Source organism: Glycine soja, chromosome 4 (assembly GCF_004193775.1).
Source record: "Glycine soja cultivar W05 chromosome 4, ASM419377v2, whole genome shotgun sequence".
NCBI lineage: Eukaryota > Viridiplantae > Streptophyta > Magnoliopsida > Fabales > Fabaceae > Glycine > Glycine soja.
In genome coordinates this window covers 11409504-11422331 of record NC_041005.1, presented here as the reverse complement: position 1 = coordinate 11422331, position 12828 = coordinate 11409504, and the positions used below count along the sequence as shown (strand labels likewise).

Sequence of the window (12828 nt, the reverse complement as noted above, 5' to 3'; positions counted from 1 at the left end):
TAAGCTTTATTATTTGACAAAACCCATTTGCTTCTCTTCTTCTCCATGCTTACGAAGCTCAAACCCATTTTCTTTTCTTCTCCACACTACGTGACAACTGAAAACAAAGCTGCAAAGTGATTCTGTTCTGCATCGACGTGGTTCTTCTTCCTCGTTGATGGTTTTGCAAGCCATCTTCAACGGCGCCTTCTTCTCGACGGCGGGTTCTTCTTCAACAGCTCTCTTCATTGGCAGTTCTGCAAGCACTCTTGTTGTCGTCGATTCTCGTCATCATCGATTCCCATCATTGTTGTTTCTTGTTTATGGATGTGTTTGATGTGCTGTGAAAGATGTCTCGTATAACAGAAATGTTTGCATCTTCAGAATATCAAGATGACCATGCTCCACTGTGGTCATTTGTTACAATAAAGGAAAAGATAGGAGATGGGGGTGGTAATAGGTTGTGGAGTTGTAATTTTTGTGAAAAAGTTGTCAAAAGTTCATACTCTAGGGTTAAAGCACATTTGCTCAGAATTTGTGGTAGTGGAATTGCTACTTGTCCGAAAGTTACTGATGCATATTTGGTTTATTTGAGGAGGGTTTGTGAAGAGGCTGAAAGCATATTAAAGTCTAAGAATGTTCCTTTACCTACTGACAAAAGGACTCCAACACCACCAACATTACCACCAAAAAGAAGAAAATCAAGCAATATAGAGAGTGCATTTAATATTGATGATAGGAATCATCTTAGAGCAGAGATAGCAAGGATGTTTTATTCTGCCAGCTTGTCATTCCATCTTGCTAGAAATCCACATTTTGTTAGTTCTTATTCATTTGCTGCTAACTGTAATCTAAGTGGGTTTCTTCCTCCTAGTTATAACGCATTGAGAACTAGTCTTTTACAGCAAGAGAGGTCTTATATTGAAAGGTTGCTTCAACCTATCAAATCTTTGTGGAGTTTAAAAGGAGTTACATTGGTTGTAGATGGTTGGACAGATGCTCAAAGAAGACCTTTGATAAACTTCATGGCTATATCTGAAGAAGGACCTATGTTTTTAAAGGCCATTGATGGGTCCAAGGAGTACAAGGACAAACATTACATGTTTGACTTATTAAAGGATGTAATCAAGGAGGTAGGGCCACAAAGTGTAGTCCAAGTCATAACTGATAATGCTTATGTTTGTAAGGCAGCTGGGTTATTGATAGAAGCTGAATTTCCTCATATTTTTTGGACCCCTTGTGTGGTTCATACTTTGAATCTTGGAGTGAAAAACATTTGTGCTGCAAAGAATGTTGATGGTAATGAGAATGTCTTCAATGAAGGTGGGTGGATTGCTGAAGTAATTGGCGATGCTTCTTTTATCAAGGTTTTCATCATGACTCATTCAATGAGATTAGCAATTTTTAATGAGTTTTCATCTCTTAAATTGCTTTCAATTGCTGAAACTCGTTTTGCCTCTATGATAGTCATGTTAAAAAGATTAAAATTGTTGAAACGTTGTTTGCAAAATATGGTCATTAGTGATCAATGGAATAGTTATAGAGAAGATGATGTCAGAAAAGCTGCACATGTAAAAGAGTTGATTTTGAATGATATATGGTGGGATAAAGTTGATTACATCCTTTCTTTCATGGATCCTATATATAGCATGATTAGAATATGTGACACCAATGCTTCTAATCTTCACTTAGTGTATGAAATGTGGGATTCTATGATAGAAAAGGTGAAGACAACCATCTATAGGCATGATGAAGTGCTAGAAAATGAAGTTTCTACTTTCTTTGAAGTTATTCATGAAATACTTAATTCTAGGTGGAGTAAGAGTTGTAATCCACTTCATTGCTTAGCTCATTCTCTAAATCCAAGGTAATATTTTTATATCAATTTTTCAATAATGTGTATGGCTTAGCTTAGCTCTTTCTCAACCATAGTATGACTACAATGTATACATATATTTTTTTTATAGGTACTATAGTGATAATTGGCTTAATGAGGTTCCAAATAGGGTTCCTCCTCATAGAGATGATGAACTTTCTAGCCAAAGGAATAAATGTCTTAAGAGATATTTTCCACATGTTAATGTTAGGACAAAAGTTTATGAAGAATTCTCTAAATTCTCATCTTGTGCGGGTGACTTTGGTTCATTTGATTCAATTGAGGATAGATGGGCATTAGATTCAAAAACTTGGTGGGTGATGCATGGATCCTCTACACCTATACTCCAAAAGGTTGCTTTAAAGCTTCTAGTGCAACCATGTTCTTCCTCATGCTGTGAGAGGAATTGGAGTACATACTCTTTTATTCATTCTTTGAAGAGAAACAAAATGGATCCAAAAAGGGCTAAAGATTTGGTTTTTGTGCACTCTAATCTTAGGCTTTTGTCTAGAAAAGAGGAAGGGTATAAAAAAGGAGAGACAAGATTGTGGGACATTAATGGAGATGTACATGATCCACTTGATGATAGTGCTGGAGTTCTTGAAATGACAGATTTATCTCTTGATGAGCCAGATTTAGAAGCTATGCTTTTCTTAGATGATGGCAATGGAGGAGAAGAAAATGAAACAATTAGAGTTTGACAATAATTTAGTAATTTCTAACTAGTAATGATACTTTGATATAGGCTATTGTATAAAGCCAATACTTATATGAAAGCTATATTTTTTTATGTGAAATAGGGTAGAAACTGTATTTTTTGCTTATGTCACAAGTATGTCTTTTTGTAAATTGTGATCATTATATGAAAGCTATAAATTAATGACAAATGAATGAATGATCAAAGTATTAAAAGCGTTTGATGTGATTCAATCTCACAATTTGTTTATTTTTGTTGACTAATTGATATGGTATTATAGTCTCACAATTTGTCAGTGTCACTATCTCTTTTGTGGCTGAGGAAGACGCCCTTAATGGAGCCTGTCCTACAAAAGAGAAGAGTGATTGCTTGGAAGCAGGTCCAACTATGAATTCTAAATTAAAAGAATTAATACCACATGAAGGTATCATTTTATGGTCAGACATAGGTGAAAATGTCCTGTCAAAAATCAGATTTAGTTGGTACTCATTGAGTCTGCAATATCCTGTCATTTTCTGATTCTAATGATTCTTTCTCTGGTTTTGTCTAGTGACAGGAGATGTAACCAACATAGCATTGGATCCTTTATTCATGTTTGTTTTCCATTTGGGTGTTAATGGTGCAGCTATTGCTCATGTTATAAACCTTAGGTTTTCTTGATTTGATGATGATTTATGTTATTTGTTGTTTTACAAAGTTGAATATGTATCATATGGGGTTGAATTAATTGTGAATTGAATATGTATCAAGTAATGACTTGCTGCTGAATTGAGCTACAAGGTGGAATGAATCAAGTGGGTAAATTCGCTATCCTGCCATGAATTTGGCAAATTTATATTAGATTACTTGATTAACTATATATTATGTATACTACTATGTTGTAATGGAATGGAGGCACAATTGTTGTTATCAGTGTTATGAAATGCAATTAAAAATCATGACATGATAATGATTTGGTTTCTAAATTCTATTTCTGAAATAAGTTTTTGTGTTGTGTATCCTCTGTTTTTTTTTTTTACTTTGTTCTTGCTTTTTTTTCCATGAATTGCTTCCTTTTGTGTTCACATTTTTCATATTTTTACTTCTGTTTTGAACATACAGCTTCATATCAGAATTCTAAATCTCAAGCTTCATATCATTTTCTAGTCTAGGCAACATTGATATTATGTCTTGATTTTTCATGTTTTATTTTTTAATATGAATTTGAAGCTATTCCAATGAAAAATCTAACTGTTCTAGGAAAAAAAAATCTGAAATTATATATAACTTTTTATATATTTTATTAACGTATTCAAGACGTATCGTATCTTTAATTTAAAAAATTTGTCGTATCTCCGTATCTGTGTCGTATCGTATCTCGTATCTAGGCTTCATAGCTAACCGTTCATCGAACCAAACCGATTGCAAGGAAGGAAGCACTGCGCACCGAAGAGAGAAAAGAAGGAGACAATGCACAAATGGAAACATTGTGCCATTTATAAAAGCCGGATGCTGGGTGCAGTAAATGGAAGCACTGTTCATGGCGGCACTGTTCATGAAAAGAGAGAAAGAAGGAGCATCAGCGGCAGCAGGCAGTAGGGGTAATTTCGGCAATTTCAAAAGTTGTTGGTTGCACCAGCAATAATGCTTGGTGCACCTAGCAACTCCCAAAACAAAATGAACAAGTTCAAAGGAATTCTCCAACAAATCCCTTCCAAGTCGGTAGTTCAGTTTTTTTCTTTTCTTTTATGATAGATCACACATATCCCTTGGAGATCCCACTGAAATTTTCAGGAATTATTATGAATCACAAATTCTTCCTCTGAAAATATTTAATATAATTATATATTTATGAGTCCAATTGTGATTTGTTTTTACTTTAGTTTAGGAGTGACAGAAAAATAGAGTAACTGAAATAATGATTCAAAAAAATTGTTTCATTGGTCTAGTTAGAGATCATTATATAAATCTTATTAGTTATTGCTTATTAGTACTTTTTTTCTTCAATTTTTAAGGATAAAAATAATTATATAAAAAAGATTTGATTTTGTTTTAAGAATACATTTTGAAAGAGGAAAAAAAACACTTTAAATTCTTATACTTTTGATCAAATATGTTCAAAGTCTTTCTACTTTCATATGAATAAATTTGGTCCTCAAGATTTAATTTCTCTTATATTTCAAAAGATATGATGAATTCTCGAAGAGAAACAACTACATCCACTTACTCTTTTAAAGTTTGAAGATCAAATTCGCTAATATAAAAGTATTATTTTAGACAAGATTTATATATAGTCCAATCGATTTAAAGATAGTCTTTCACCTTAAATTTTTTTAAAAAATCTTTTTAACTTCACATGTAAATTTACAAATGATATTTTTTATGCAAATAAATAATATTACATGATCTAAGGATAAAGCTAACAAAATTTAACAACTAGAGTTTGGATGAACTTTTCAATTTAAATTCGAGATTAAAATAAATAAAATGGTAAAATGAATAAAATTTTCTCAAATTAAAATCATTTCAATATATCAAGGAGAAAATTTCTATAAGTTAACTTATACACAAGTATTTTTTAGGATAACTTATACGCAAGTTAATTTTAACTTATAATAATATAAATTTAATTCATTTTTCTCTATAAATAGTTATTGACAAATTTATTCAAAGCTCAAGCTAAATCAGCATTTACTGATGAATAAAAAATTGATCATGACTCAACGCATTTGTGGTTGATGAGTTAAAACAAAAAGCAAAATCAATTTATACAATATGCTAAATTTGGCTTATGAAAAATGCTAAAAAGACGTTTTGCCATCTTAAATTAGTTAAAATTCAAAATAATTTTTTTGATTAAAGTTTCCAGGAATTCCCACCCACCCCCCGAAAAAAAAAATAGCAAAAGAGAATCCTAACTGTATATAGTTTATATGAAATTATCATAAATGATATAAGTATTTACTTTATATCAATATCAAATAAAGTTAATAGTTGATATTAGTAATGGATCTTTACAAAACTCTAATAATATAGATGAAAATTTACAACAGTAATGGTCATTATTTTTATATTAGAGGGCTCTAATATGGTTCTATAATTTTTATCAGCGGTCTCTTGAATCATATCTAATTTAATTATTTATCAAATCAATAGGACATTACTAAGATTTATGACGTTTTAAATTTTTACTAAAGTATTGACAAATATATACAAAGAAAAAGTTAGGATGGATTACATTATAGAGTAGTTTCTCGCTTGATAAAACATTCCAACACATTTGTCCTATAAACAATAGTGTTTTCACCGGATTCTGAAGTGTTCTCTAGACCGCTCCACCAGCATCTGATCTCATCCTCCGGGCAGTACCGAGAGTTAATCTGCACTCATTTTGTTCGCAGGATTTTGTTGAAGTACACCTTGCAAAAAAATCTTTTTTGCCTCATAGTTTAGCCATATGTGGTCTACTGCCATAATATTTCAAGAAGGGGTGTTGTCCACTTCATAAATTGAGTTCCCACTCAACCCCAGGCGCAATGTAGTAAAGTGTATCAACACTATCATGAAGATCCTCTTCCATTTTTAAGAGGGATAATCCAAAATCAGCAACTTTGAATTATGAAGTCGTTGATTGGCCAGGGCCTCTAAAATGTGGTCCAATTTCAAAGTGCTTATGGAGATAATTACAATGTCTACATTGTTATGGAACTATGTAGGGGAGACAACCTTTTGGAGCGCACACTCACCAAGAAGCATCAGCGGTATGCTGAAGAGGGAAGTAATTCCAATTGTGAGACAAATGCTAAACATCACTTCAGTGTCATTCACACCATGCGGTTCATAGAGATTTTAAACCTAAGAATTTTTTGTTTCGATCATCTAGCAAAAATTCAACATTAAAAGCTTCTGATTTTGGATTATCCCAGTTCTTAGAAACGGGAGAGGATCTTCATTGTATGTTGGTACACTTTACTAAATTAGGTTTTGAGTGGGAAGTCGAGCTATGCTTCAGACTTTTGGAGCATAAGCATTATTATTTATCTCCTATTTAGTGGACAACATCCCTTCTTGAAATATTTTGGAAGTAACATCTTTGATGTGATCACATATGGCTCACTGGACTTTACTGGGATGCCACGGCTAAGCGATGAGGCAAAATATTTTTTGCATGGTGTACTTCAACAAAATCCTGTAAACAGAATGAGTGCGGAAGAAGCTCTCGGTACCACCCCACCGCCTAGAGGAGTTCAGCATACCAAGTAGGAGATCAAATTGTTAGTGAAGATTGATCAGGAGAACACTTCTGAATCTGGTAATAACAAATAGTAATATTTAGCTGACAGTAGTTTCAAACTAAGCAAGTCACAATATCATTGTTGTTTACATTTTCTTCTGTAAAATTAGGGGAGTACAAAAATGATACAAGATTACATTGTACCCTGAGGCTTAAAGGGACGTAACTAGTTTGTCAGTGGCCAAAATGTCACAAAACCTCTTTTAGCTTTTAAGTACTATGACAAGCAATATAACTTCACAGTTTATATATATATATATATATATATATATATATATATATATGGTGGCCTTCTCTTGGTTGCAAAGCTAGCATTATCGGTTCACCAAAAAAATAGGTTAGCCTTACCAAAGTATTCACTGAATCAGGGAATGCAATTCATGAAGGATTAAAGGATCATTCTTTGAACACGACACATTTTAGTGGTCACACCGTGACCTGCATTTTATGCATAACACATGAATGCTAAGATTAACATTTGCATAAATCTCATGTCATAATAATAATAAAAGTTAGAAGATAGAGCAGCAGTCATTACATTTTTACAGATGTTTAGCTTCATAACCTTAAAGCAATCCAATCATTGAATGGTTGACATAGTTGAATTGGTTACAGTAGCATAAATCAATTATAGGTCTAACCATAAAATTGCAACCAGAAGGTGCAGGAAAACAGCAGAACTATGTACCTTAAGAACATAATGTTCAGGATTTTTCTTATATTTTTCAAGAAATAAATCTAAAAGATATATAACCAAGATTTTATTTTTTTATGTAAAAGAAAATGAGTCTAGTTTGCACAGATACAAATACAAATAGTTAGATAATCAACATGTGAATATACCCAGAAGCCTGAAAGGATAAGGCTGGCACCCCAACTAAATACACACATTAAATAAATACATCATACGGTATTTTATGAAATGGAAATCCACCACCCAAACAGCATTGAAATTATGTAAGACCAACCACAGACATCATTAACTGTTGCTAGGATACATGTACAGTTGGATACGGTTTTAGATTGAAGAAAAAAACCTTGTTAAGAACTTCATCAGATTTTTAGGTGAGAGAAAATCATTTTATTCAAGAGTATAGATATATTATAAAATAATATGTAAATGCTAAAAATAAAGAGATTAAATACTCACATGATGCATGGTTATGTCTGGTGCAAAAGCTCTTCTATGGATTCAAATTCTTTAAGATTATTAACTACATGATGAATTTTGGCAGATAGCTTCTCATTGTGCTCTTCAACAATTTTCATAAAAGAAGTCAACTGTTCTTGATATGTTGCACACAACCGTTTTTTAAGCCGAAGCTCTGCTGTTAATTCCTGAATTTTCTTATCCTTCTCATCCTAAAACCAGAAAGCAACAGAAAGTGATAAGGAAATGTTAGCAAACATATCATTTTGAATCAAAAAACAAGGATGTTACGTAAAATATCCCAAAAGCAATACATTTGTCCACAATAGACTATACAGCTACATAAGAAATATGAACCTACCATTGTTTGGCGTGCTTCACGTGGAGAGACTACTAATGGATGATTATGATCCTTCACAAACTTTGTTATCACCCATTTTCCAGACTTATCATATTTGATATGAATCATTGCCTTACAACCTTCCCTTGTGCTTGCCCTAGGTTTACGAACTGACGCAAATTTACCTCGGATGCTGACACAATAACCCTCTTTATTACATCCAAGTCTGCGGGCAAGAATCCTACCATCCCTTTCTGAGCGTCGACAAGACATCACACGCATGACAAATCCTAATCGCCGGGCATATTCATCATAGAATAGCTTAGCAGCATCTTCAGATTCAAATTCCATGCCTTCATATGGTTCCTGAATAGCATGATCTTCACAGATACCCAACTCTCCCCAAGAAGAACTCTCTAGTACTCTACACCCCTCATTTGGATCCACTGCCACGAAATTAAATCTTTTGAACCCATCAGAATGTTTTCTGATGATGAGAATAAATATTGCAGGAGATAACATTTTTCTCATTTGCTAACAATGTTGATAAATGGCGGCGCTAAGGCCGCCATGGCAGACTGGCATGGCGGTTTTTTTGTCAACCACCATAGGCAATTTGTGAAGGGAGGCCCACTATGGCAGTGCCATAGGCTGCAATGGCCTGTTTATATGGGAGAATTTTGGCCTTCCAGAGTTCCGCCATTGATAACACTGTTTGCTAAGAGAGAAATGTAAAGAAAGAACTTTAAATTCAAAGAGTTCAGGCATTCAATTGTAGAGAAGAATTCAAGAATTCTATAGATAATCAGAAGGTCTATATGTCATTTGAGATTTGACTCAATTGTCCCAATGTAGAACCCTTGCCTGTCATATGAATGCACACACATGCACAGACAGGCATAAATCTTATTTTTGTTCTTTTCATTGCCCTGCCCCCAAGAAAAAGAAGAAAAAATAAATAAATAAAGGAGTCCAGTGAAAGGATGCCATCCAAGCAATCACTGCAACCCATGTGCATCATTGGCTATGTATCTCTTTCAAATCAATGCTATGTTTCTTCGAGACAGGATAACATACTACAACTGGTTTCTTTAGGTATGGGTCATGGATCTTGTATGAGGTTTTAAAAGGTCGTTTTCTCTGGGGATATTTCTTTGTTTTGGGAGGGTATGGGCAAAACAAGCATAGAAAATGCAGAAAAATTAAGTACAAAATGATCATCGATGACTGCATGAAGTTACACACAGAATTTAAGGCATTTCGGAGGGGTTGCATGTTTTAGGATTAAGCTATGATGTTGAATAACCAACTCACTATATCAAATTCAGACATATTGCAAAGATATAAACTATACACACCATGGTAGTCAAAATTGAGATCTTACTCAAGATTGGGAAGGGGAGTATGGGTTGTAAATCGGGAGATCGTAACATGGATCATAAGATCCTACAAAATTTATGAATTCATATATATGCACATATAATCATATATGTGGGCATATATATAAAGTAGCATAAATTATTATATCACACTTGAAATGCATAATGAACTTCAATTCAACATGATAAGCAAAAAGACAGTATAATTTGCATTGAAGTTTTCTAGCATCCCCACCAACTGAAATGCAATGCTTCCAAACTATATCACTCCTATTTTCAGCAGCATTCTTAAGAGGCACAGGTGCATAAGAGTTTGGTATTGGGGTTGAAATCATTTTTATGATGGTGTAGAATAAAGGTATGCGTATGATGTAAACATAATCAAACAGATGCTGTGTGTGTGCTGGAAACAGAATCACAGATGAGAGAAGAGTGCGCAGTCCACACAAATAGAGAAGAAAGAAGAATATCGGGTGAGAGAAAGAGATGAGTGTACATGGTTTTCTTTTTAGGTGAAAAAGGGGTGGTAATTTTTGGTTTTTTGCCAAAGGAAGAGTGGTATTTTATTTTTAGGTGAAAAAGGGGCCAAAGGAGTATTTGGACGGAGAGGGAATAGCAAAATTGGGCTTTGGGCTTAAGTAATTAGGGTTTTTTGGGCTGAAGCAGTTCTGGGTTAAAAACTGGGTCACAAACCTTACCAGAAAAACATCCAAACAGACTCACAAAAAGCACTGCACTGCACCCGAGTCTCAATCTTCCACGGCAATCCAGTGTGATCCGCCGAAATTGCAACCCAGCTGCGACGGGAGATCAGAGAGGGTGGAGAAAATCATAAACTCATGATCTTACGCTACACAATGCGATTTTGACTACCATGATACACACCACAACAATCAACAGAGAATTAACTATGTAGCATGCAACAAACTGTAAATTAGAAGTGTAACTCCATCACTACTGTAAAGTGGGCTTTAGAGGGTAGGTAATTGCTGATACAAACTTTCTTTGATTCATTGTATCAAATATCAATTGACTTTCCCCATATGTGATTCTGTTTTTAGCATAGTTTTTACTTTTTAGACTTCTTTTATGTTAACAATATTTGAAAGCTGAAAGTGGTAACTATGTTTGAGGAGTACCATAATCAAAGACTATTATTTGAGCTAGTAGAATAGATATTGAGGAATGGACACTAGGTAAACCACTTTTTAATTAAACCGGAGCCTCCTTCTCACTCCAAGGGGAAGGGTGCAAGAACTAAGGTTTATTACCTTAAAAGCCACAAACCTTCTACATCAATTGTGACATTATGCAGAGACCAGGATAAAGTCATAAACAGGATGCAAGGCTTTATACATAAGACATGCATAATTTTTTATTCATTCAGAATTCCATATCAAAATTAAATGATTAGAATAGAACACCTTCATATGTTTCTTGATGCATCTGAACTTCACACGTACTCAAACCCACATCCCCAGAAACTTCCATCTCATCATTACCATCAATTAATTGGGATTCCATATTGCATAACAACGCAACGAATCAGCAAACCACAAAAATAGATGTAGCCTTATAGAACCTGTCCAGAATTAACAGATTGATATAATTATGAAACTTGTACTTTTGTCTTTAATAAAAGAATAATTTTCATACAAACGAGTATGAAACTGATACCAACCATACTCAAATCTGAAGTTTAAATGAAGTACAATAAGAAAATTAACACACAATTCAAATTAGCAGGTACGGTTTTCTTTTCTAGCAGAACAAATATATTATTATTATCACTACTACTGAGATAGTTCCCAATTCCCATCCGTCCAGAACATAAAGTACAAAACAGTCTAAGATTTTGTCTACTAGTGTTGTTGAAATCTCCAAGTGAAAACTCAGCTTGTTAAGAAGTAGTGTAGCAATATTGACAAATGATATATGGTTTTTGTGAATGAACAATCAAAAAGATTATCAAGCACTGGAGGGACAGCAAGAAGAGGGTTAATAAGAAAATAATGAGAATGGGGGCATATTTTTCAGAAACCTTGCTCGCCAGTAACAGTAAACCATTTTGAATCACAAATTGGTTCTAGGTAGTCAATGTTCATGAAGTATCCATCACCCAAATTCTAAACTCTATTCCACAAAACCCAAAATCAGAATTGCAGATACAACTATGATAGTTACCCAATTGCACAAATCATGGATTAAACAATATAAAGAACATAAAACAAAATTACTTGATACAAGTCATGTCCTGAAAGTCGAAATCCAAACAAATTCAAAATAAAACGTAAACCCTTAAAAAAAAAAAAAAAACTGCCCGTGTTTACCATCGAAATATCGAAGAAAACAAACTCAATTTAACCATAGTTTTAAGGACGTTGGAATGAAAGGGTTATAGAAGGAGAAGAGTGAAATGATGGTGATTTTCAGTTAAGTAACAAACCACCGGTGTGGTCCTGGCTCAGTGCCGTTGGAGTGCGGTGTTTGTCGCCACTTCACTCCACTTGAGTTGAGTGCCCTAAACCTTAGTGGCTTTGTGCGTTTACTGATTTTTATTTTCACAAAACGTTATTCCAATTTCCAAGCATTTTTTTCCAGAATAACCTGTGCAACTCGCTTTTGGTTTCTAAGTTTTATTTCTAACAACTTGAAATAAGCATTAAGTCTATCTTTAATAATAACAAAATATTAAGATGAGCACTTTGGAATAAAAGTTATTACATGCAAATATATATATATATATATATATATATTACATAACAACATGATATCATGCAATTAGACATATTTAAATGCCAAAATTGTAAAATTGGTCCTCCACTTTATCTCTAATTACGAATTTTGTCCCCTTATAATTTAATTCACAAATTTGGTCCTCCAGTTTTATAAATTCTTGTAAAATTGGTCCTGAAAGCCCGATTTGGACGTTGACCGTTAACCTCGGACATTGACTGTCACGTGTCAATGCCACATGTCAACGTCTGAGTAGTTCCTCATAAAGACTTTATTTTTTGTAGGTAAAATTACACTTTTGGTCCCTCAGTTTTACTCCAATTTTGATTTTGGTCTCCATATAGTTTAATTCACACATTTGGTCCCCCAGTTTTATAAATCTCTTTATAAATTGTTCA

The 12828-nt window shown here is 33.7% G+C and overlaps 2 protein-coding genes across 10 annotated transcripts; one reads left to right on the top strand and one right to left on the bottom strand.

Moving 5' to 3' along the window:
* The first annotated feature begins 329 nt into the window (after positions 1-329).
* LOC114410549 lies at positions 330-2556 on the top strand. The gene is made up of 2 exons (XM_028374534.1): positions 330-1846; positions 1947-2556. The coding sequence occupies exons 1-2, from the start codon at positions 330-332 to the stop codon at positions 2554-2556; spliced, it is 2127 nt and encodes a 708-aa protein (XP_028230335.1).
* Positions 2557-4035: 1479 nt separating this feature from the next.
* Positions 4036-12292, bottom strand: LOC114409330 (protein FAR1-RELATED SEQUENCE 5-like). 9 transcript variants are annotated; one of them, XR_003666030.1, is made up of 7 exons: positions 12141-12290; positions 11119-11276; positions 10393-10491; positions 8337-8761; positions 7976-8187; positions 7174-7263; positions 4036-4065 (listed from the first exon to the last, which is right to left on the bottom strand). XR_003666030.1 is itself a non-coding variant. In XM_028372752.1 (6 exons), the coding sequence occupies exons 2-5, from the start codon at positions 11216-11218 to the stop codon at positions 7987-7989; spliced, it is 825 nt and encodes a 274-aa protein (XP_028228553.1). In that variant the 5' UTR covers positions 11219-11276; positions 12141-12292; the 3' UTR covers positions 5696-6840; positions 7976-7986. The 9 variants fall into 9 exon arrangements, 7 of the variants coding, with proteins under 7 accessions (XP_028228553.1, XP_028228551.1, XP_028228550.1 ...); XR_003666029.1 differs by lacking the exon at positions 4036-4065 and adding an exon at positions 5696-6840; XM_028372752.1 differs by lacking the exons at positions 4036-4065; positions 7174-7263 and adding an exon at positions 5696-6840 and having other exon boundaries at positions 12141-12292.
* Between the last annotated feature and the right edge of the window lie 536 nt (positions 12293-12828).

Excerpts from the sequence above, each read along its gene's own strand:
- LOC114410549 (XM_028374534.1), top strand. The coding sequence starts at position 330 with ATGTCTCGTATAACAGAAATGTTTGCATCTTCAGAATATCAAGATGAC. Across the intron at positions 1,847-1,946 it reads GCTCATTCTCTAAATCCAAG|GTACTATAGTGATAATTGGC; the intron begins GTAATATTTTTA and ends TTTTTTTTATAG.
- LOC114409330 (XM_028372752.1), bottom strand. The coding sequence starts at position 11,218 with ATGGAATCCCAATTAATTGATGGTAATGATGAGATGGAAGTTTCTGGG. Across the intron at positions 8,762-10,392 it reads TCTGTTTGGATGTTTTTCTG|TGGATCCAAATGAGGGGTGT; the intron begins GTAAGGTTTGTG and ends ATTTCGTGGCAG. Across the intron at positions 8,188-8,336 it reads GTGAAGCACGCCAAACAATG|GATGAGAAGGATAAGAAAAT; the intron begins GTAGGTTCATAT and ends TTCTGGTTTTAG.